This window comes from Coregonus clupeaformis, chromosome 34, assembly GCF_020615455.1.
Source record: "Coregonus clupeaformis isolate EN_2021a chromosome 34, ASM2061545v1, whole genome shotgun sequence".
Lineage (NCBI taxonomy): Eukaryota > Metazoa > Chordata > Actinopteri > Salmoniformes > Salmonidae > Coregonus > Coregonus clupeaformis.
This window is the reverse complement of record NC_059225.1, coordinates 31,747,622-31,772,000: the sequence shown is the minus strand read 5'-3', so window position 1 is coordinate 31,772,000 and position 24,379 is coordinate 31,747,622. Positions and strand designations below refer to the sequence as shown.

Here is a 24,379-nt window from a genome sequence, read left to right as displayed (position 1 = left end):
GCATGGCTCAGACGCCGGGCACATGCTGGGCTGACGGCAGAGTTTTAATGGGCTTTACTCAGTTTATTTCATCTCTCTTCTGTGTGTGCGAGCATCTGCGCTGAAATGCTGTCTAACAGATAGAATGAGTTTGTGAGGACAGGCTTGTCTTTCGAAACATTCAAGGGTTCCTCCTCCCTGTCATTTATGTCTGCCGAAGGGGGGGGAATGGCAGGGCAGCGGCAGACTTGGTCAAAGTGAGACAAGGTGCAATCAAATATTTCAAATATCTGCCATTTGTGTTGCTTTTTCCCCAAGATCTGACTTTGGCCTGGTTCACATCTCTGTCAGTGTTTGATTGTCTTGGTATGAGTGTTTGGGTGGACTCATGCCCAGTTATAGAGAGAAGAAATAGAAGTCTCTTGGCTCTGCGCAGTATACTCTGATACAGTAGCAACTGTTTTTGCCACACACACACACACACACACACACAAACACACACACACACACACCATTTATAACACAAGGACTGCAGAGATAACCGTTTTATTGCATGACTGCTGTCACCACTAGATGTCCCCATAACCCCTTTCAGATTGGATGTTCTATACACACACACACACACACACACACACACACATTTTACACATGCACCCAGTACCACGGCTTTTATGGTACTATAATCAACTCATGGTGCAATAGTGCAGTAGTAACGTTTCATTGGGTTCACCTTTGTATGAATTAGGATGTCACCCCAGATCTCAGACAGAGCTTGGTTGTTAATGTGTATAGAATGTTCTTAGAATTGGCCTGTAGTATGTCATTCCATTATGGCGCTTTCACTGGTCTAAATCAGAGCCAACCATAGCTAGGTGCTTACAGTAGGCTACATACATACAGTCTTCATCCCAAATGACACCCTATTCCCTATTTAGTATAGTTTAGTCACTATATGCGGAATAGGGTATTATTTGGGACGAAGCCATAGAGGTTCTACATTAATTTCTATGGACAAATTACCCCAGTCCAATCAGCATACAACACATGCATTGTGCTCCCAGTACAGCTGTTATAGCTGTTATATCATACTACTTCAATCTTTTTGCTGACATAATGGTTGTAAATTATCCACTGCAACGACAACAACAAAATCCTCATTACCGCTCTTCCCCAGTGGTCTCTGTTTAAATCAATTTGACCATCTCTGCGTGGCATGCACACTCATGCTGCTGTGGTCTGGATTAACATTTACAAAAGAGTGGATTTTAATCTGAGTGATGAGTGGATTAGTGCAGGACTGCAGGCAGGGTTTAGGCTTACTGGCCCTGTGCAGCTGGAGAGATGGCTGTTGTCCTACTCCCTACACTGCAGGATGCTCTGAGCAGAGACCAAGAACTCTCTGTGTGTGGGATGCTTTTGAAAATGCAAAAGGCATTCATTGTTTAAGGGTGAAACTAATAAAGAATGTAAGGATTTTGTTTGTGTATACACTGAGTGTACAAAACATTAGGGACACCTTCCTAATATTGCGTTGCACGCCCTTTTGCGGGGCATGGACTCTACAAGGTGTCAAAAGTGTTCCAGGGATGCTGGCCCATGTTGACTCCAATACTTCCCACAGTTGTGCCAAGTTGTCAGGATGTCCTTTGGGTGGTGGACCATTCTTGATACACACAGAAAAACTCAGCAACATTGTAGTTCTTCAAACACTCAAACCGGTGTGCTTGGCACCTACTACCTTACCCCGTTCAAAGGCACTTACATATTTTGTCTTGCCCATTCACCCTCTGAATGGCACACATACACAATCCATGTCTCAATTGTCTCAAGGCTTAAACATTATTCTTTAACCTGTCTCCTCCCCTTCATCTACACTGATTGAGGTGGATTTAACAGGTGACATCAATAAGGGATCATAGCGTTCACCTGGATTCACCTGGTCAGTCTATGTCATGGAAAGAGCAATTGTTCTTAATGTTTTGTACACTCAGTGTATATGGCTATTTTCATAATGTAGACTACAGTATATGGTGTGGTAAGAGTCCAAGCACGTTCATGTGATTCTATCTGCTTTTGAACTCTGAGACTGCTTCCTTCCGTGACACACCACTCTTTCTATGACACTCCTCTCACATGGAGGCCCAAACCGCTGTTTTACGTCTGAAATGGGGCGGAACACAATTCCGCTCGCGATGGAATTTAGAGCACAGAGGGAGACCTTGCTGAATGGGACTGACTCTGACAAGCAGCAGACTAAAGGGCCAGGGTAGTCTTAGACACTCTGCATGGAAACTGGGCTAATTGAAGACAGCTCTTACTGGTTCCCATCGTGCAACGGGACTGGAGAGTAGTGCATTTGTAGCCTGTATTAGAGTTTAGCAGCACAGTCAGCGTAGCAGTAGTCTGGGTACCAGTCTTTTTAGCAAATAATTCCACTCCTTTCCACTCCTGTCATTTGCCAAAGACACTGGCCTTTTGTCAATCTCAACGTTCAATATGCAGCCAGATTTACAGTGCAGTTGCTGATTGGCAGTTGGAAACATCATTAATATTTTCCATGACAACGTTATGGAACATGGGGTGTGTACAAATTTGTCTCAATCTAGCAATCTAGAACAACAATTAACAATACCGTTACAACCTGCAGCAGTCATTACGTTGTGAGAAGGCAGTGTCAATGCAAGATTATGTTGTTCAAAGTGGCTAGAGAGGACCATAATGAGAGGAAGATAAATAATGACATGGAAAATATTAGCCTACAAGATTAAATCGAGCTACGTTTGCTTTAGTTGCGTCCCATTAATGAGTTGCATACATTTCTAACATTTTGCTATGCACATTCCAGTTATATTTTTTGTCCCTTCTACCTTGGACAGTCTGCTTTAGGATACTTTCAGAATGGACATTTGTTTTCCCAAACTGCCCACTGTAATTCTTCATATTTTTCATTCAATTGAGTCTATGACGGAAGCCTAGTGGTTTTTATTCTAGGCGCGAAGATATTTCAACATCCTGTCTAGACGATATTAAGGCTATACTGATCACTCGTGCTTGGCTGCCAAATGTATAGATGTCCCCATAGGCCTAATATTTAAATTGAGGTAATGTGATCATAATCATTATTTTTCGATCCATAGTAGACGCCTCTATTCAATTCATTGGCACAAAACGTGCATCAGACATATTGTTTTATCTCTGGCTTGCATTGCACAGGTGGTGTCGGTCGCCTAAATTCACTGTAGTAGGCTGGGCCTAATATATTGGCTAGCATACGAATGGTGGATTAATAGCCCAACCTATGAATTCACTTCTAATTTACACATACACTACCGGTCAACATTTTTTAGAACACCTACTCATTCAAGGGTTTTTCTTTATTTTTACTATTTTCTACAATGTAGAATAATAGTGAAGACATCAAAACTATGAAATAACACATTTGGAATCATGTAGTAACCAAAAAAGTGTTAAACAAATCAAAATATATTTTAGATTTTAGATTCTTCAAATAGCCACCCTTTGCCTTGATAACAACTTTGCACACTCTTGGCATTCTCTCAACCAGATTCACCTGGAATGCTTCCAACATTCTTGAAGGAGTTCCCACATATGCTGAGCACTTGTTGGCTGCTTTTCCTTTACTCTGCGGTCCAACTCATCCCAAACCATCTCAATTGGGTTTATACAAAAATTAAAATAGCCCTTACACAGCCTGGAGGTGTGTTGGGTCATTGTGCTGTTGAAAAACAAATGATAGTCCCACTAAGCCCAAACCAGGTGGGATGGCGTATCGCTGCAGAATGCAGTGGTAGCCATGCTGGTTAAGTGTGCCTTGAATTCTAAATAAATCACAGACACTGTCACCAGCAAAGCAGCCCCACACCATAACACCTCCTCCTCCATGCTTCACTGTGGGGAATACACATGCGAAGATCATCCGTTCACCCACACCGCGTCTCACAAAGCCACGGCGGTTAGAACCAAAAATCTCAAATTTGGACCAGACCAAAGGACACATTTCCACCGGTCTAATGTCCATTGCTCGTGTTTCTTGGCCCAAGGAAGTCTCTTCTTATTATTGGTGTCCTTTAGTAGTGGTTTCTTTGCAGAAATTCGACCATGAAGGCCTGATTCACACAGTCCCCTCCGAACAGTTGATGTTGAGATGTGTCTGTGACTTGAACTCTGTGAAGCATTTATTTGGGCTGCAATTTCTGAGGCTGGTAACTCTAATGAACTTATCCCCTGCAGCAGATGTAACTCTGGGTCTTCCATTCCTGTGGCGGTCCTCATGAGAACCAGTTTCATCATAGCTCTTGATGGTTTTTGCGACTGCACTTGAATAAACTTTCAAAGTTCTTGAAATGTTCCGTATTGACTGATCTTCATGTCTTAAAGTGATGATGGACAGTCATTTCTCTTTGCTTATTTGAGCTGTTCTTGCCATAAGATGGACTTGGTCTTTTACCAAATAGGGCTATCTTCTGTATGCTCCCCCCTACCTTGTCACAGCACAACTGATTGGCTCAAATGCATTAAGAAGGAAATAAATTCCACAAATTAACTTTTAACAAGGCACACCTGTTAATTGAAATGCATTCCAGGTGACTACCTCATGAAGCTGATTGAGAGAATGTCAAGAGTGTTCAAAGCTGTCATCAAGGCAAAGGGTGGCTATTTGAAGAATCTCAAATATAAAATATATTTTGATTTGTTTAACACTGTTTTGGTTACTACATGATTCCATATGTGTTATTTTATAGTGTTGATGTCTTCACTATTAATCTACAATGTTGAAAATAGTAAAAATAAAGAAAAACCCTTGAATGAGTAGGTTTTCTAAAACATTTGACCGGTATACAGTGGGGAAATAAAGTATTTAGTCAGCCACCAATTGTGCAAGTTCTCCCACTTAAAAAGATGAGAGAGGCCTGTAATTTTCATCATAGGTACACGTCAACTATGACAGACAAAATGAGAATTTTTTTTTCCAGGAAAATCACATTGTAGGATTTTAATGAATTTATTTGCAAATTATGGTGGAAAATAAGTATTTGGTCAATATCAAAAAGTTTCTCAATACTTTCTTATATACCCTTTGTTGGCAATGACACAGGTCAAACGTTTTCTGTAAGTCTTCACAAGGTTTTCACACACTGTTGCTGGTATTTTTGGCCCATTCCTCCATGCAGATCTCCTCTAGAGCAGTGATGTTTTGGGGCTGCCGCTGGGCAACACGGACTTTCAACTCCCCTCCAAAGATTTTCTATGGGGTTGAGATCTGGAGACTCCAGGACCTTGAAATGCTTCTTACGAAACCACTCCTTCGTTGCCCGGGCGGTGTGTTTTGGATCATTGTCATGCTGAAAGACCCAGCCACGTTTCATCTTCAATGCCCTTGCTGATGGAAGGAGGTTTTCACTCAAAATCTCACGATACATGGCCCCATTCATTTTTCCTTTACACGGATCAGTCGTCCTGGTCCCTTTGCAGAAAAAACAGCCCCAAAGGATGATGTTTTCACTCCCATGCTTCACAGTAGGTATGGTGTTCTTTGGATGCAACTCAGCATTCTTTGTCCTCCAAACACGACAAGTTGAGTTTTTACCAAAAAGTTCTATTTTGGTTTCATCTGACCATATGACTTTCTCCCAATCCTCTTCTGGATGCACTCTAGCAAACTTCAGACGGGCCTGGACATGTACTGGCTTAAGCAGGGGGGACACGTCTAGCACTGCAGGATTTGAGTCCCTGGTGGCGTAGTGTGTTACTGATGTTAGGCTTTGTTACTTTGGTCCCAGCTCTCTGCAGGTCATTCACTAGGTCCCCCTGTGGTTCTGGGATTTTTGCCCACCGTTCTTGTGATCATTTTGACCCCACGGGGTGAGAACTTGCGTGGAGCCCCAGATCGAGGGAGATTATCAGTGGTCTTGTATGTCTTCCATTTCCTAATAATTGCTCCCACAGTTGATTTCTTCAAACCAAGCTGCTTACCTATTGCAGATTCAGTCTTCCCAGCCTGGTGCAGGTCTACAATTTTGTTTCTGGTGTCCTTTGACAGCTCTTTTGGTCTTGGCCATAGTGGAGTTTGGAGTGTGACTGTTTGAGGTTGTGGACAGGTGTCTTTTATACTGATAACAAGTTCAAACAGGTGCCATTAATACAGGTAACGAGTGGAGGACAGAGGAGCCTCTTAAAGAAGAAGTTACTGGTCTGTGAGAGACAGAAATCTTGCTTGTTTGTAGGTGACCAAATACTTATTTTCCACCATAATTTGCAAATAAATTCATTAAAAATCCTACAATGTGATTTTCTGGATTTTCTTTTCTCAATTTGTCTGTCATAGTTGACGTGTACCTATGATGAAAATGACAGGCCTCTCTCATCTTTTTAAGTGGGAGAACTTGCACAATTGGTGGCTGACTAAATAGTTTTTTTCCCCACTGTATGTTCCCTTCTTGCGCAATTCATCCATCTCCCCTGGCATCTCCACTGGCCTCTCTCTCTTCCATCCACTGTGTATTCCCTTTTATAGCTCTTGAACCAGTAGCCTAGCCCAATGCGTGTCCCAGAAGTAGCAGTAAGCTATAGTTTGGTCACTTATTTTGAGCAATCCAAAAAATATTCATTTGTGATCACATTGGCTGGTGGTAAAAATGCAAAAATCGGGAATCCTCTTTTCTCCCTGAGCCCAATATTTATGTTTACAATGAAATGTATTATGCCCAGTGTTAGAATGTTTCCAATCAAATGTATGAATTAAGTTAAAACGTTTTCCTATCAGTCTAATTTGCATAAATATTGACGTTGGATGATAGCTCTGAGGGATATCGAATCAGGATCAAATCTCATCGAGCTCATTAATAATAGAATGTTCAAATTTGAAGATTGCCGAAATGCCAGCCTCTTTGGCAAATGACAGGAGTGGCAAGGAGTGGAATGTAATAGCTGAACAGAGACGACAACCAAGCTAGCGTAACAGCAACAGAGTAGAAACAACTCATAAGGGCTGTTTCCTGGACACAGGTTAAGCCTAGTCCTGGACTAAGGGAGAATTTCCATTGAAAGGGCTTATTATTCCAGGTGTAGGCTTAATCTGTGTCTGGGAAACCTCCCCTTACTTTCTCATGGGAAGTGTGTGGTTTTGATACTGTAGGTGGATTGATGTGTGTGCTTTTGCTTTTAAAGGGCGGCTGAACTTCCTGATTTGGCTTTGTTTTGGATTTGGTTCATTAAGACATGCTAGCGGCCATGACTGAATTCAAACGTGAGTTGGTTTTGTGTGTGTGTGTTTGCAGGTGGGAAGAGTTAGCCAAATTCTTTCGCCAATTAGCTTCAGCTGGCTGGTGTGCTACCGTGGAAAAGTTGGTTTGACTTTGGATAGCCTATCTCCGGGGCTAGTTAGGGTCCATCAATAAATGACACAATGTAAATCAGAGCATTTCAAAGAATACTTGATTTTTCCCTGAAACTGCAGTTCAATTCATGAATGCTAGCGGTGAGCTAATCTCCCCTGGCGAATGTGTGACCTGGAATTCCCAATTTTCCAGGCTTTGGGATCAGAGCCCAGAGCCAGAACGTTGGGCCAGCATGGACACTTTGTCTGGAGCTGGGCTTCCTTGGCAGTGGATGTGCGTTCCTCTACTTTTCCAGAGAGTAGTAGGGAAACATCCAGTAAAACGGGACTCCTAACGGAATGTCTTAGTTTCACAGTTTTTACAGGCTTTTTACATAATCTATCATCTCACCTTCGGACTAGTGGAAACTGTGATATATGTCTGTGGAGGCCTTGTGTGTGTAACATACCTCACTAGTCTGGAAACACTGATGTCAATGACACTGGGCCTTAGCTGGGCTGGAGTGGGTGTGATGTGGACAGATCCTGGGATCTGTCTGTAGGGACTGCTGTGTAAAAAGCCCTACAGGCCTGGGTTGTATACATTAGTGGACTAATTCAGGCCTCTCCCCATTTTGGCATGCTTCTGTTTGGTTCCTAATTAATACAACCCTGGAAACAGTGAAGTAATGATGATGGCGAAGTGGCACCACTCTCCTTTGGCTCTGCTTTTACGAGATTGATGCTAAAGGTCTTCACTTATGTAATTGCATACTGGTGGTGTCTGGTCAGGCTCCTATCAAAATACAGCTTTCTTCTCTTTCCTATATCATTACCAACTCATCCTTAAATTGCTTTTTCTTAGAAGAATATACTCACTAGTGAATGAGTGCTCGTGGTCATTTATTAATGTGTATGCACTACGTTGTCATTTCTGTGAGTTTTGCAGTAGGTCTGTAAATTTCCAGTTATTCCAAATGTTATTCACAAAATGCCCAGGTATTCCAGAAATCCCGATTGGAAGATTCCTGGAATCAGGAGGGAATAAGCATGAAATCTGAAATCCTCCAACCAGGAAATGTTGCAACTTTGCATACGTCACTGGTTCCCAAACTGTGGAGGGGGCCTGAGGGGTTGACAAATGTTGGCAAACTTTTTTTTTATTTGTATTTCTTTTTAAAGAACTCAGTCCGGCATTAAACGTACTCTTGACAGTTGTAATAGTAGAATGCATCATCAGTTCCTTGTCATATCAGTCATTGCATACCTTAGAGAGCTATTTATAACTTGCCAGAAATGTCCAGATCAACTAGCACGTCAGCTAACGTTTTTATATTTATTTAATTTATTATTTACCAGAATCATAGTCAGTGTTGGGGAGTATTGAACTACATTTAGTTCAACTAGTAATTTAACTACAATTTGCAGTAGCTTGGTGGTAGTTGAACTAAATTAAAATCTAGGTTTTCAGTAGTTAATTACTTTTTTTGCCGTAGCGATGTAGCTAACTACTGGAATGAGACACTACTTTATTTGCAGACAGAAAAAAGACTACATGGGTGAAGTAGGCACACATGTTCTTTATTTTCCTGAATCAGACCTGCCTGATTCTCACTTAAAACATTGTTTTTGTGTTTAATAGGCAGAATTACAGACCCCAAAGGGATCTGTCTTGCAATTTGTAGTCTATGGCATTTCAGATTTACCTATGATAATTTAGCCTATTAGTAGTTTGTACTTTTTCAAAGTAACTTTAGTTAAGTAAACTATATTTTTATTGAAGGTAGCTTTAGCGTAGCTTAACTTATTCTAGTGTGAAGTAATTGGTAGCTTGGTATACTAGATTTTCAGAGTAGCTTCCCCAACACTGATCATAATGACATCCAAAGTGGGCTGATAAGCTGTAGAAGAAATAGTCAATGCCTGTTAGGGTTGGGTGCATATGAAGAATTGTGCTACTACCAGTGTTTCATATATGAATACAGTAGGCAATGTGTGATGAGAAAGTGCAGGCACAAAACATTTGGAACACCTTCCTAATATTGAGTTATACACCCTTTTGCCCTCAGAACAGCCTCAGTTCGTCGGGGCATGGACTCTACAAGGTGTCGAAAGCGTTCCACAGGGATCCTGGCCCATGTTGACTCCAATGCTTCCTGCAGTTGTGTCAAGTTGGCTGGATGTCCTTTGGGTGGTGGACCATTCTTGATACGCCTGGGAAACTGTTGAGCGTGAAAAGCACAGTAGCGTTGCAGTTCTTGGGCACGGCTCATGCACATTTAATAACGGACACCTCAGACCGACTGGGCATCCACACTAAGTCAAGCATCACATAAAAAAGGGAACAGATGTTTCTTAGCATCCAATTAAGAGTGGGGATGTAGAAGACTCCATCTCCTCTCCTCCATGCACCGGGAGAGGGTCATTAACCCATATAGATACTTGAGCACAATTAATTAGTGACAGACGTTAGAAATGTATTAGGCCTACATAAAACGTTACATAAAGGCTACCATTAAACCTGAACCCATACAGTTATAGGATGGGGTTTTAATTGTTTGCTCGTGGTTATGTACAGTAGGTCTAGGTTGTTTGGACGGCATTATGGAAGGTGTGTGTGTGTGTGCGTGTGCGTGTGTGCGTGTGTGTGAGAGAGTGCACTTCCATGCGTGTCACTGTAGAGGGTAACTTAAGACCCTACACTATCCAATCTAAATGACCTAACTCAAATCAGCAGTGATAGCTGCAAAACTCAACCACAATCTTTTCAGTTAATCTGGTTTGAATGTTGTATAAACAAATAGACAGACGGCAAAGCGAAAGAGAGAGGCGGGAGGTTGAGTGGGAGAAATTGCATGAAAGAGAAGAGAGGTTTATTGAGTAAGAGAAGGAGTGAAAGTGAGATAGGCGGGTGAGATTGAGTTAGAGAGGGGGGGAAAGAGTCAATAGAAAATGCAGAGATTTGAGATTGTGGTCAGAAAGTGGGAGGGAGTGAGTGCAATTGTGTGGATAGAGGATAGGAAAAGGGAAAGATTGAAGTGTTAGGAATGAAAAGAGAAGAGGGAAGACAAAATATAATTTTAATTCCCAGTGGTTTACCCTCTCCCCATTGGCTTGTCAGAGTACCTGTCTCTATGTTGGGGCGCCGTGACAACAGGTGCCAGCCCGGCGAGAGCACATCCAATACCCTAGAGAGATGTGGGAGGTTGGAGGAAGAGACAGATTGAGGAAGGGGGAGAGAAAAGAGATGTGATCGAGGAGTTTCAGCAACACAAGGTAGGATGAGGATCTATTTGAAAGAGAAGGAGAGATTACTTCAGAGAGAGAGAGAGAAGAAGAAAGATGTAGAGACAGAGAATTGTCAGTAGATTCATCAGTTAGGTATCTCATCCCCAGTGAATGCTCTCTTGACTCTCTCACCCTCTCAGAACTCTGGGAGTAGGGTCCCCAAAATTCCCTTTTTTCCATAAACCTGGTTTTAGGATTCCAGATTTCCTGGTTTATTCCTTCCTGATTCCAGGAATCTTCCAGCCAGGATTTTTGGAAAACCTGGGAATTTTGGGAAAGTTACCAGAATTTGGCAACCCTATCTGGGAGTGATGCTGACCTCTGATCTCCCTGTCTGAGTAGAACTCCATAAAACCGTCTCCGTTACCAGCAGAATCAGTGTTTTCCTCCTAATTCTTCCATAAGCCTACCAACGGGAGCCACCGGCAAAGACCTGATCAGCGATTGGACGCTTGCTCCGGCACAGCAAGAGGGCGGGTTTTAAACCTGCCGGTCGGGGCATTGCATATTCATAGCCAGTGTGAATACATAATCAGTCCAGGAGGTTACTCAGGACTACCAGAAAGAAGAAGAAGAAGAAGAAGAAGAAGAAGAAGAAGAAGAAGAAGAAGAAGAAGAAGAAGAAGAAGAAGAAGAAGAAGAAGAAGAAGAAGAAGAAGAAGAAGAAGAAGAAGAAGAAGAAGAAGAAGAAGAAGAAGAAGAAGAAGAAGAAGAAGAAGAACTTTTTGAGGGAATTATCTCAATTTTCTCAGGTCTTGATAATGGCAACAATTGCACCTCTTGGAGAGTCAGGAAGGTGTTGACGCCTTGTTTTCTACCTGCATTTCTTCATTTTTTCCTGTGGGTGTGTTTGCAGTGCTGAGATTAGAAGTGTCCGCCACATGTTGGAGTCGTCTAGAACGGACAAGGATTTGGATTTGACAGTTTGGAGGGGAGAAGACCCATGGCTGAGCTCCACCGTGGCCCCTTGGCCCTTACCCCCTGCCCCGCTCTCACCTGCCTACCGAACAGACACCGACTGTGGGGCTAAGAGCTGCTGAGGAGGGGCTTCTCTCTCCATCCATGCTGCCAGGCTGCTCCTGTTGCCATGCTCAAACCACCCAAGAATAAAAATGTATCCTGGGTAAGTGGGGTATGTGCAGGAGGTGCTCTGGGATGTAGGGAGAGGCAAGGCACCTTACCCATTACTCCTCTCTGTGCTTTGTCTAGGCACTCTTAAAACCCATGTACAATCACTTGTTCTACATTTGCTCTGTCAGATATCGCATTGAATCATAGCAATAGGTAGACATTTATATTTAAAAAGTATTTAAATCTAGATTGTGAGAGAATTAATTGTAAGGACTGTGTTCATTGTTCATTGTTCATTAAGTGTTCATTCTCAAAGTGGTGCTTGGGAGTTTGTTACGGAACCCCTCCATCTAAGCAGAAGTAAATTGTGTTTGAAGGTGTTATAAAAAATTCAGAAAGCAGATCATTCAACTCTTTCGTTATAAGGAACAGCAAGGTATATGCATTTATTTTCCTACCTAACCTATTCAAATAGCACTATCGCTGAAATTATAGCATTTGCATGTAGTCCAGTTCATCCATTGCCAGCTGTTATCTAAGCATGAAGTACTAATGAAAAAAGCATTCCACAGTTGACATAGTTATTATTTAAGTCTTCTAGCCCAGATTGTGGTTATGACAAAGTAACAAACAACAATAACATTAGTGTTTGGGATTTTTCAAGCATTTCTATAATCCTTGGACTTGACTTGATCTGAATGTTGAGATTCCCTGGAGGCAGCTGGTTCCCTGGAGGCAGCTGGTAGTGGCAGCACTACAGCCGGGGATAGATAGCTGTGGTTTTGGTTTGCTCCTGAGCCCATCCAATGGCTATTTTAGGGGGAGGCTTAGAGATTTTGGAATTATATAACATACCCACTTTATCAGTCCACTACTTTGTCTTTTCATGATAGCGATGTTTGTGAAAAATCATAACGTCAACTTGAATGTCAATGACATTGTAGATGCATGTGTGTTTTTGTGGGAAAAGCATTGGCTCCATTAGTTAATGAGTTTACTTGGGAGGGAGGTGGAAAGTTTGCCATGAGCCTCATGATGATCCAGTCATGTGATTCAAACGCTATTCTGGGGAGCACAGGTTCTTTATGTATTTTTGGTGAGAGGTAGACAACAGGTTTTATTGGTTTGAGGTAGACTTTAAATCAGTTTAAAATGTTCATGTGTGCAGGATGGACAATGGGAATGTTTTGGGCATATACTAGGAATGTGCATCTTTCCCTTTCAAGACGATTCGATAGTATCTAGATACATGGGCTCCAAAACGATACAGGAGCGATACGTTTCAATGCGATTCAGTTTGATGCTATATGATAAGATACGGAACGATGCACTAACATTTGTTGCATAAACACATTTATATTCCATTCTAAATTACAATCTGCTGCTTATGGAGCTCCTGACCTGGGCCTCTGAGCTGGATCTGTCTGAGCTGACTTCCTTCCTAGCTGTGTGTGTGTGTGAGTGCGTGCGTGTGTCCGTGTGTGCGTGCGTGCGTATGTCAATGCTGTATCTAGGCACCTGAGCTGAGCCAAAAGGGAAACTGGGCATCTACCACCCCACTATCACGTAAGGGGGGTAATGTTTGGTTTTTGTCCCCCCACGTTTGATCTGAAATCATCATCACCCACTAATTAATTTGATGTATTAATGTATCAATATTTATCATTAAAAATGTTTCTTTAAATTATACAGCACAACTTTGGATTCCACCCCTTTCTCAAAATCGAATGGTTTAGACCGTTTGGAAGTTTTTATTGAGTGAACTTTTTCTGCTGCTTCGACCTTGCAGTTTGGGTAGAAAAAGTGGTTGTTAATTGATTGTTGTCCTCGTTATGAAATTATCAACTTTAGCCTGTATATCTAAAAATGACCATATACACTGATTGTTTAAAGCAAAATTACCAAAACTGTTGCTGATGGTGAACCTGAACAATCAAAATAAAATCTAATTTAGCCTAAGCCCCGATCAGCATATAGCCAGATCAGAGTCGTGTCTCAGGCGGTTGCTTAGGCTACTTTATTCCGATAAAACAAAATGTTTAACAGTGCATTTAATAACAATAACCTAGCAAATTACACTGGTTGTCACTCAACTAATAAAGCCGAATATTGCGCAAGCCATTTTGCAAGCATTTGAACACTGAAGGTGACAGCGCGCAGTTTGACTAGGCTACTGATATTGCCTGGGTTGTTCTGATATTGCCTGGGTTGCTCTGATATTGCCTGGGTTGTTCTGATATTGCCTGGGTTGTTCGGCATGCAAAATGACTTGTTGATCAATGACTGTTGCATTACAGTTACATGCTTAGTTCGACACTGAATGAGAGGAAGCATCAGTTGTCACCAAAGATGAGAGATATTTTCGGAAGGTAGAAAGAAAGTAAAATGAGCAAAAACAATTTGTGAAGCGGCGATTTTCTGATTATGCATGCTACATTTGGATCGGTTTGGATGCACTAACATTTTACACTTCTTAAACATTTGAATTGAGGACCGATGCGTATCGGTGAATCGTTACATCGTTACATATGTGATAGCTTGTTATTAGCTTACATTTATATTGATTTACCTTAGGGATTGTCTGAAAATAGTCTTACAGGATGCATGTGAACTTGCACAGTATTTGTGTGTGTACAATTGTTATCTGAATGTGCATTTACAAAAATGTGTCTCTGCATTACGTATTATGTTCGTGTGTGGGGGAGTGTCATTTCTGACTCTGGGCCAGTGCAGATGGATCAGGGGAGATTAGAAAGAGAGAGAGAGAGAGAGAGAGAGAGAGAGAGAGAGAGAGAGAGAGAGAGGGAGGAGAGAAGAGGCACAGAGAGAGAGAGAGGAGAGAGAGAGAGAGGAGAGAGAGGAGAGAGAGAGAGAGAGAGAGAGAGAGAGAGAGAGAGAGAGAGAGAGAGAGAGAGAGAGAGAGAGAGAAGAGAGAGAGAGAGAGAGAGAGAGAAAAAAAGAGAGAGAGAGAGAGAGAGAGAGAGAGAGAAAGAGAGAGAGAGTGGTTTGCTCTGATGAAATCATCTAGTTGTGGGAGGGGGGAGGGGCTTAGACTGGTGCCCATTTACCCACAGGCCTCTGTTCCTGTTTTTATGTCTCTCTCTCTCTCTCTTCTTGCTCTCTCTCTCTCTCTCTCTCTATCTCTCTCTCTCTCTCTCTCTCTCGTTCTCTCTCTCTCTCTCTCTCTCTCTCTCTCTCTCTCTCTCTCTCTCTCTCTCTCTCTCTCTCTCTCTCTCTCTCTCTCTCTCTCGTTCTTGCTCTCTCTCAATTCAATTCAAAGGGCTTTACTGGCATGGGAAACATATGTTTACATTGCCATGGCAAATGAAATAGACAATAAACAAAAGGGAAATAAACAAGGGAAAAATTAGTAAACACCCACAAGTTTTAAAAGAATATAGACATTTCAAATGTTATATTATTGACTATGTACAGTGTTGTAACAATGTGCAAGTAGTGAAAGGGAAAATAAATCAACAGAAACATATAGGTTGTATTTACAATGTTGTTTGTGCTCCACTGGTTGCCCTTTTCTCGTGGTTTCTCGTGATTGCACCCTGTGGTATTTTGCCAAACAGATATGGGAGTTTATCAGTGTTTTATTTGTTTTCAAATTCTTTGTGGGTCTGTCTCTAATGTGGTCATACATTTGGCAGGAGGTTAGGAAGTGTAGCTCAGGTTCCACCTCATTTTGTGGGCAGTGGAAACATAGCCTGTCTTACATTTTAGTCATTTAGCAGAGCGACTTACAGGAGCAATTAGGGTTAAGTGCCTTGCTTAAAGGAACATCAACAGATTTTTCACCTAGTCGGCTCGGGGATTAGAACCAGCGACCTTTCGCTTACTGGCACAACACTCTTACCCACTAAGCTACCTGCCGCCCCACGAGAGCCAGGTCTGCCTATGGCGGACTCTCTCAATAGCAAGTGTATGCTCACTGAGTCTGAACAAAGTGAAGGATTTTCTTAATTTGGGATCAGTCGCAGTCGTCAGGTATTCTGCCACTGTGTACTCTCTGTTAAGGACCAGATAGCATTTGAATTTGCTCAGTTTTTTGGTTGATTCTTTCCAGTGTGTCAAATAGTTATATTTTTGCTTTCTCATAATTTGGTTAGGTATAAATGTGTGAACAGAGCCCCAGAACCAGCTGGCTGATGAGACTCTTCTCTAGGTTCATCTCTCTGTAGGTGAGGGCTTTGTGGTGGAATGTCTGGGCATCGCTTCCTTTTAGGTGGTTGTAGAATTCAACAGCTCTGTTCTGGATTTTGATAACTAGCGGGTATAGTCCTAATTCTGCTCTGCTTGGGCTTTTGCTCTCTCTCTCTCTCTCTCTCTCTCTCTCTCTCTCTCTCTCTCTCTCTCTCTCTCTCTCTCTCTCTCTCTCTCTCTCTCTCTCTCTCTCTCTCTCTCTCTCTCTCTCTCTCTCTCTCTCTCTCTCTCTCTCTCTCTCTCTCTCAACTCTAAACCTCATTCATCCATCCATCCATTTAATTATGTAATTAATTGTAACCTTTGGATAAAATGATGTTGAGAGATTGGATGTGGTGAACTTGAGGCTAGACTAGCTTTATAGCATATGCTTTAAGACATGCATTCTTGTTTTGTGGTACGTAATACTGTTAGTTCACACTCTTGTGTGTGTGCTTTTCCGCTCAAAAGCGTGTGCACTTGTGTGGGTAAACATGGGTATATTTTGTGTTTTTTGCTCCAGAGGGGAAAAAAACACTGCTCCACTTTTCCTCTGCCCACCCATATGGTGTGTACATGCTGCTCTATACATTCTATCCTCATGCTGCATCGGAATGATATGGAACAGTGCAGTAACATTTGTGACCGACCGGCTCGATTCGGTCTTATGTAGCAAAATTTGAAATTTAGTTTTTTACATTGGATAAAAGTAGAGACTAGAGCTACAAATGGTATATCATATGCTACAGTTGAGGAACAATTGGAAAGTAATTCTGCTTTGAAAGTTGAGTCCCCTATAGCTCAGTTGGTAGAGCATGGCGCTTGCAACGCCAGGGTTGTGGATTCGTTTCCCACGGGGGGCCAGTATGAAAATGTATGCACTCACTAACTGTAAGTCGCTCTGGATAAGAGCGTCTTCTAAATGCCTAAAATGTAAATAAACTTGTAACCTCACTTTAGAGAAAATGGCCCTTGAATGTTTTGGTAAACCTACTGGAGAGCTCTTCTTTGCCTACACCCATTCAGCACCGTTCACACCCTCTTAAGCCTTAGCCCCACCCATCTCTTTAAGGATTCACATGTGAGGCCATGTACTAAACAACCAAAGATTTCAAGACTAAAGGCGGGTTTATCGCAGTGACATCATGAACATTCTATTGTGGTCCGACATCAAAGTTGTCGTTGTCGTTATGAAAAGTATAAACACAAACACTACAGGCTGCATGACATCAGCAGCCTGGTGGTCCAAAATAGCATAACTGGTCTATTTTAACACCAATAAACCCACCCATTTAAAAATGAATTTAGTATATGTCAATCTAGCAAACCAGGCAACTAAAAGCAACTTTCTAAACAATGTTGTGGTTTGTTTCTAGCTTGTTAGCTAGCTAGCTAATGTTTAGTTATCTGGCTAGCCAGTTCAAATAATGTCCATATCATATAGCTGACAATTTCTTCACTTTAGCTCATTTGTCTCCATTATTACAGGAAAATAAACTCACAACAAGGTCATTATTTACAAGTTAATGGCGAGCCAATTACAGAAAATAGCTTATGGTTGTGAGTTTGACAAAATAAAAGCAGGGCATTCAACCGGAGAATTCTAAAACTTGGATACTGTCTCGTTGTCCTAACGTTATATCCTAATTTGACTTTGGTGCAGGTCATGTTCTTCACATTACCGTCTCTGGTAAACACATACTATATTAAATAAAATCTAAGTTTATTTTTCACATGCACAGGATACAGAAGGTGTAGTGAAATGGTTACTTGCATAGTGGAGAGTTTTGTTTAGAAATGTAGCTAGCTAGCTAGCTAGCTAAACAATGAACCATAATCCCAACTCATAACGTTTCTACCCTGCATGAACCTGCAGGTAGCTAACCAACCATGTACAATGTTAGCTAGCTAGATAACATTAGGCTATAACTAGCAATGCAAATGGCTCTGAGATACGAATACACGTAACATTAGCTAGCGAGCCAGTCAGCTAACGTTAGCTAGCTAGCTAACAGTACGCTTTAACTTGATATGAAAACGACTTTCTGACAAAATTAGAAACTTATAATATTGGAAAATGTAGCTAGCTAGACTATCTTACCCATATACATGGATGGACGCTTTTCCCTCTCTGTCACGGATGCCATGGTTGCCCTTAGTTTGAAGATGTAATCCGGAGACAGGATCCTGGACTTCCTGACAGGCCGCCCCCAAGTGGTAAGGGTAGGTAACAACACATCAGCCACACTGATCCTCAACACGGGGGCCCCTCAGGGGTGCGTGCTCAGTCCCCTCCTGTACTCCCTGTTCACCCATGACTGCATGGCCAGGCACGACTCCAACACCATCATTAAGTTTGCCGACGACACAACAGTGGTAGGCCTGATCACCGACAACGATGAGACAGCCTATAGGGAGGAGGTCAGAGACCTGGCCGTGTGGTGCCAGGACAACAACCTCTCCCTCAACGTGACCAAGACAAAGGAGATGATTGTGGACTACAGGAAAAAAAAGAGGACTGAGCACGCCCCCATTCTCATCGACGGGGCTGTAGTGGAACAGGTTGAGAGCTTAAAGTTCCTTGGTGTCCACATCACCAACAAACTATCATGGTACAAACACACCAAGACAGTCGTGAAGAGGGCACGACAAAGCCTATTCCCCCTCAGGAGACTGAAAAGATTTGGCATGGGCCCTCAGATCCTCAAAAAATTCTACAGCTGCACCATCGAGAGCATCCTGACTGGTTGCATCACCGCCTGGTATGGCAACTGCTTGGCCTCTGACCGCAAGGCACTACAGAGGGTAGTGCATACGGCCCAGTACATCACTGGGGCCAAGCTTCCTGCCATCCAGGACCTCTATACCAGGCGGTGTCAGAGGAAAGCCCTCAAAATTGTCAAAGACTCCAGCCACCCTAGTCATAGACTGTTCTCTCTGCTACCGCACGGCAAGCGGTACCGGAGTGCCAAGTCTAGGTCCAAAAGACTTCTCAACAGCTTCTACCCCCAAGCCATAAGACTCCTGAACAGCTAATCATGGCTACCCAGACTATTTGCACTGCCCCCCACCCCATCCTTTTACACTGCTGCTACTCTGTTTATTATTTATGCATAGTCACTTTAACTCTGCCCACATGTACATATTACTTCAACTACCTCAACTAGCCGGTGCCCCCGCACATTGACTCTGCACCGGCACCCCCCTGTATATATAGCCTCCCTACTGTTATTTTATTTTACTTCTGCTCTTTTTTTCTCAACACTTTTTTTGTTGTTGTTTAAATTTTACGTTAGATTACTTACACATACTGACCAGCTCATGTTATAGACAGAAGCGCGCTACATGGCAGACCAATCCAAACTCATCTCTCGGCATGTCCAGCCCATCCATTATCTCAGCCAATCATGGCTAGCGGGAAGGTTCCTGTCTTTTTCTGTGGCTACACCAACTAGACTTGTAATTTAACAATTTAATTTGTATTTACAGATTGCATACAAGTTTGTTATTAAGGCACATGAAAGTTCACATGTTCCAGAAGGCATTTCTGCCAAAAAACGGATTTAGATTTTTTTTTAAAAGTTTACATTAAAATGCCTCTCCTGTGAAGTAGTGATGCGTGACATACGCCTATATTCCGGAAACGAGTCACATTGAATCTAGTATTGGGTGGAGTCTGGTCAAGTTAGCATGGAAATCCGTAGGTGATAGAAAATAGTAGACAATCTGGACAAATCTACAATCGAATCAGGTAGAGTCATCAATAGAGTTGGGCCATCATCAAATCCGCCATCTTGCCAAATACTCCAGGTGGGCATTCACAGATGAAATGACAGCAAATGAACAAGCCATCAACTATGGTTTAACCGTTTCTCTGACTGAACTTCAAATCCTACCACCACTAGACTGCATTATTACATCATGACAAAAGTCAGTTGGTGTCAGTTACCCTGACCTTAATGGACAGATATCTGACACAACACATAATTAAATAGTGAGTTATAGGATCTCTATGTGATGCAATCTGAATAATAGTTACAATACAGATACTGTGATGTTATGGTACCTAACACTAATGGCCAGCCACATCAATAGCTCTAACGAGGGCCAGGGAGGCCAGGGAATAGAGATCCAGATGGTAATGTCTGTCTGTATGGTCCTTTGTCTGTCTGTAGAGGTCTGTCTGTCCGTTCGTCCGTCCATTTGTCTGTTTGGCCGGTGCCACAGGGCTCCAGATGCAGGAAGGAGGTCACATGTTTTACTCCATGGACTCATAGGGCTCTAATTTAACAAACCTAACTCAATGGTAAATCTTAGCACTGGCGGTAGCAATATAGATTTTGAGGTCTGTAAAATATTTTCGCTATTTTCACAACCGAAATTATGGCCGCAGTAGCTGGAGGTGGCGCGAAAAGGCTGAGTTTTGATGAATTAACAAGTTGTAGGTGTGTCGAGGCTTGACCCCTCACTGGCCAATCAGAATATGGTCCATGGCTAAATATGTGGTTGCTTCAAGTTGTGTATTTACTGTCTTTATTTATTGCGTTGTCATCAACTCCAATGCGAATGTTAGTCCATTATAGCCTAGTTTGTTAAATAGCCTACAGAAACAAAATAACAAAATGTGTCTATGCCTGTCTTTGCTCAAAATGTTGAATGTGTTTGCAGTCTACATTGTAAGAACCATAATTGCACGGCTTCAATATGGAAATATATTGTTAAACATAGTATTCACAGTGATATAGGTGCTAGTAAATGTAAATTGCATTATGTCTGACATGTCTGAGCCATGGACATGCCAAACATTGTCAATAAGCAAGATAAAATCTACTATTGAAAAAGCTTAAAAATAGTGAATAATTTCAATAATTCGAATCAAATTCTAATCAAAATTAAACAACTTGTTTTAAATATGCTATCTAAATACAGTTACAGGAACCATAATTGCTCCCCATGGGCATATACAGTGCCTTCAAAAGTATTCACACCCCTTGACTTTTTCCACATTCTGTTGTGTTGCAGCCTGAATTTAAAATTGATACAATTTAAATGTTGTGTCACTTGCCTACACACCATACCCCATAATGTCAAAGTGGAATGATGTTTTCAGAAATGTTTACACATTAATTAAAAATGAAAAGCTGAAATGTCTTAAGTCAATAAGTATTCAAACCCTTTGTTATAGCAAGTCTAAATACGTTCAGGAGTAAAAATGTGCTTAACAAGTCACATAGTAAGTTGCATGGACTCACTCTGTGTTCAATAATAGTGTTTAACATGATTTTAGAATGATTTCCTCATCTCTGTACCCCACACACACAATGATCTGTCATTTCCCTCAGTCGAGCAATGAATTTCAAACACAGGTTCAACCACAAAGACCAGGGGGGTTTTCCAATGCCTCGCAAAGAAGAGCAGCTATTGGTAGATGGGTAAAAACAAAACTAAAAAAAACATTGAATATCCCTTTGAACATGGTGAAGTTAATAATTACACTTTGGGATGGTGGATCAATACACCCAGTCACTACAAAGATACAGGCGTCCTTCCTAACTCTGTTACCGGAGAGGAAGGAAACCGCTCAGGGATTTCACCATGAGGCCAATGGTGACTTTAAGACATTAACAGAGTTTAATGGCTGTGATAGGAGAACACTGAGGATGGATCAACAGCATTGTCGTTACTCCACAATACTGACCTAATTGACAGAGTGAAAAGAAGGAAGCCTGTACAGAATACAAATATTCCAAAATATGCATCCTGCTTGCAATAAGGCACTAAAGTAAAACTGCAAAAAATGTGGCGAAGAAATGAACCTTATGTCCTGAATACAAAGCGTTATGTTTGGGGCAAATCCAACACAACACATCACTGAGTATCACTCTTCAAGCATGGTGGTGGCTTCATCATGTTATGGGTATGCTTGTCATCAGGAAGGACTAGGGAGTTTTGTAGGATAAAAAAAATGGAACAGAGCTAAGCCCAGGCAAAATCCTAGAGGAAACCCTGGTTAAGTCTGCTTTCCAACAGACACTGGGAGACAAATTCACCTTTCAGCAGGACAATAACCTAAACACAAGGCCAAATGTACACTGGGAAAATATATATTTAATCCATTTTTAATTGAGGCTGTAACACATCAAAATGTTGAATAAGTCAAGGGGTATGAATACTTTCTGAAGGCACTGTAATATTAAGGTAGACTATTGAGGCATTTACGCACATCCAAACTTTTCACAGGAGCTGGACAAAGATCCAATATAAAGAGACTGCTCCCAAATATAATGCAGGTATGTGAATTATGAATCATGAAAAAGCATTAGGGGAAAACCTCAAGGCACTCTCAGTAGATCATTTAAAACCCCTTTATTCATAGGCTACTTGGCTGACGCATGGCCAGGATAAAAAGACCCACCTATGCGAAGCTGCTAAACCAGCATTGATTAAGGGGAGGGTAGGCTATGCTTGGTTTTTAATCAAATTAAACAAAATGGAGTGAAACCAAGGTTTTTTTTATGTTTCTAAATGCGAGATTCACCGGCAAAAAAGGCACATCTCTCGTTCCATGGGCACTGTGTGTCACGGCTGGATAGGGTGCGCTTCTGCTCTCAAAATACATGCCATTACCAACTGCGTTACAGTTAAGATCTGCTTAAAGGGTGTACAGTGCATTCAGAAGGTATTCAGACCCCTTGACTTTTTCCACATTTTGTTAAGTACATTTTTTCCCTCATCAATCTAAACACAATACCCTATAATGACAAAGCGAAAAAACATGTTTTTTTTAATGTTTGCACTAAGTGGGCTGCACAGAACCCTGACCTCAACTCCATCGAACACCTTTGGGATGAATTGGAACACAGACTGCGAGCCAGACCTAATCGCTCAACATCAGTGCCCGACCATCATGTGAAATCATGTGATTTTCCACATGTGAAATCATGTGATTTTCCACATGTGAAAGCGTGTTTTTTTTGCTATTATTATTATTATTATTATTATTATTTGTATTTTTTTATGCTGCTACCAGTCACTTTCTCCAAATCCCATGTACAAATACTCCTATATATAGCTTAATCTCTTATTGTTTATTTATCGTGTTTATTTAAATGTTTTATTAGTTATACTATACTGAACAAAAATATAAATGCAACATGCAACAATTTCAAAGATTTTACAGAGTAACAGTTCATATAAGGAAATCAGTCAATTGAAATGAATGAATTAGGCCCTAATCTAAGGATTTCACATGACTGGGAATACAGATATGCATCTGATCGTTACAGATACCATTAAAAAAAAAGTAGGGGTGTGGATCAGAAAACCAGTTGGTATCTGGTGTGATCACAATTTGTGTCGTGCAGCACGACACGTCTTCCTCGCATAGAGATGATCAGGCTGTTGATTGTGGCCTGTGGAATGTTGTCCTACTCCTCTTCAATGGCTGTGTGAAGTTGCTGGATATTGGCGGGAACTGGAACACGCTGTCGTACACGTCGATCCAGAGCATCCCAAACATGCTCAATGGGTGACATGTCTGGTGAATATGCAGGCCATGGAAGAACTGGGACATTTTCAGCTTCCAGGAATTGTATACAGATCCTTGCGACATGGGGCCGTGCATTATCATGCAGAAACATGAGGTGATGGCGGCGGATGAATGGCACGACAATGGGCCTCAGGATATTGTCACGATATCTCTGTGCATTCAAATTGCCATAGATAAAATGCAATTGTGTTCATTGTCCGTAAATTATGCCTGCCCATACCATAACCCCACCGCCACCATGGGGCACTGTGTTCACAACTTTGACATCAGCAAACCGCTTACCCACACTACGCCATATACGTGGTCTGCGGTTGTGAGGCCAGTTGGACGTACTGCCAAATTCTCTAAAACGATGTTGGAGGCGGCTTATGGTAGAGAAATTAACATTAAATTCTCTGGCAATAGCTCTGGTGGACATTTCTTTAGTCAGAATGCCAATTGCACGCTCCCTCAAAAATTGAGACATCTGTGGCGTTGTGTTGTGTGACAAAACTGCACATTTAAGCGTGGGCTTTTATTGTCCCCAGCACAAGATGCACCTGTGTAATGATTTTGCTGTTTAATCAGCTTCTTGATATGCCACACCTGTCAGGTGGATGGATTATTTTGGCAAAGTAGAAATGCTAAAAGGGATGTTAACAAATTTGTGCACAAAATTAGAAATACGCTTTTTATGTGGATGGAAAATCTCTTTGATGTTTTATTTCAGTTTATGAAACATTGGACAAACACTTTACAAGTTGCGTTTATATTTTTGTTCAGTGTATTTTGATATTGAATAATGCACTGTTGGGTACGGCTTGCAAGTTAAGCATTGTACTTGTGCATGTGACAAATAAAACTTGAAATTTGAAAATTTTGATGTATTTTTTTTTTCTAGAATCAGATACCCATATGATTGAATAGGCAGGTCGATCTTAATTCTGGTATTAGGCAATGGGCAATCGATTTCATCAATATTAATCATT

At 41.6% G+C, this 24,379-nt stretch overlaps 1 protein-coding gene across 6 annotated transcripts in view; it reads left to right on the top strand.

Annotated features, from left to right (window-relative positions):
* Positions 1-24,379, top strand: part of LOC121550009 (voltage-dependent L-type calcium channel subunit beta-2-like) — a 144,054-nt gene that overhangs the window by 16,313 nt on the left and 103,362 nt on the right. The window contains exon 1 of one of the 6 annotated variants that reach the window (XM_045210556.1): positions 11,285-11,726. The exons of the other annotated variants lie outside the window; for them this stretch is intronic. Coding sequence (XP_045066491.1) covers positions 11,691-11,726 — 36 coding nt within the window. The 5' untranslated portion in view covers positions 11,285-11,690. Of the gene's footprint in view, positions 1-11,284; positions 11,727-24,379 lie in introns of those variants that run through there. 6 annotated transcript variants of the gene reach the window in all.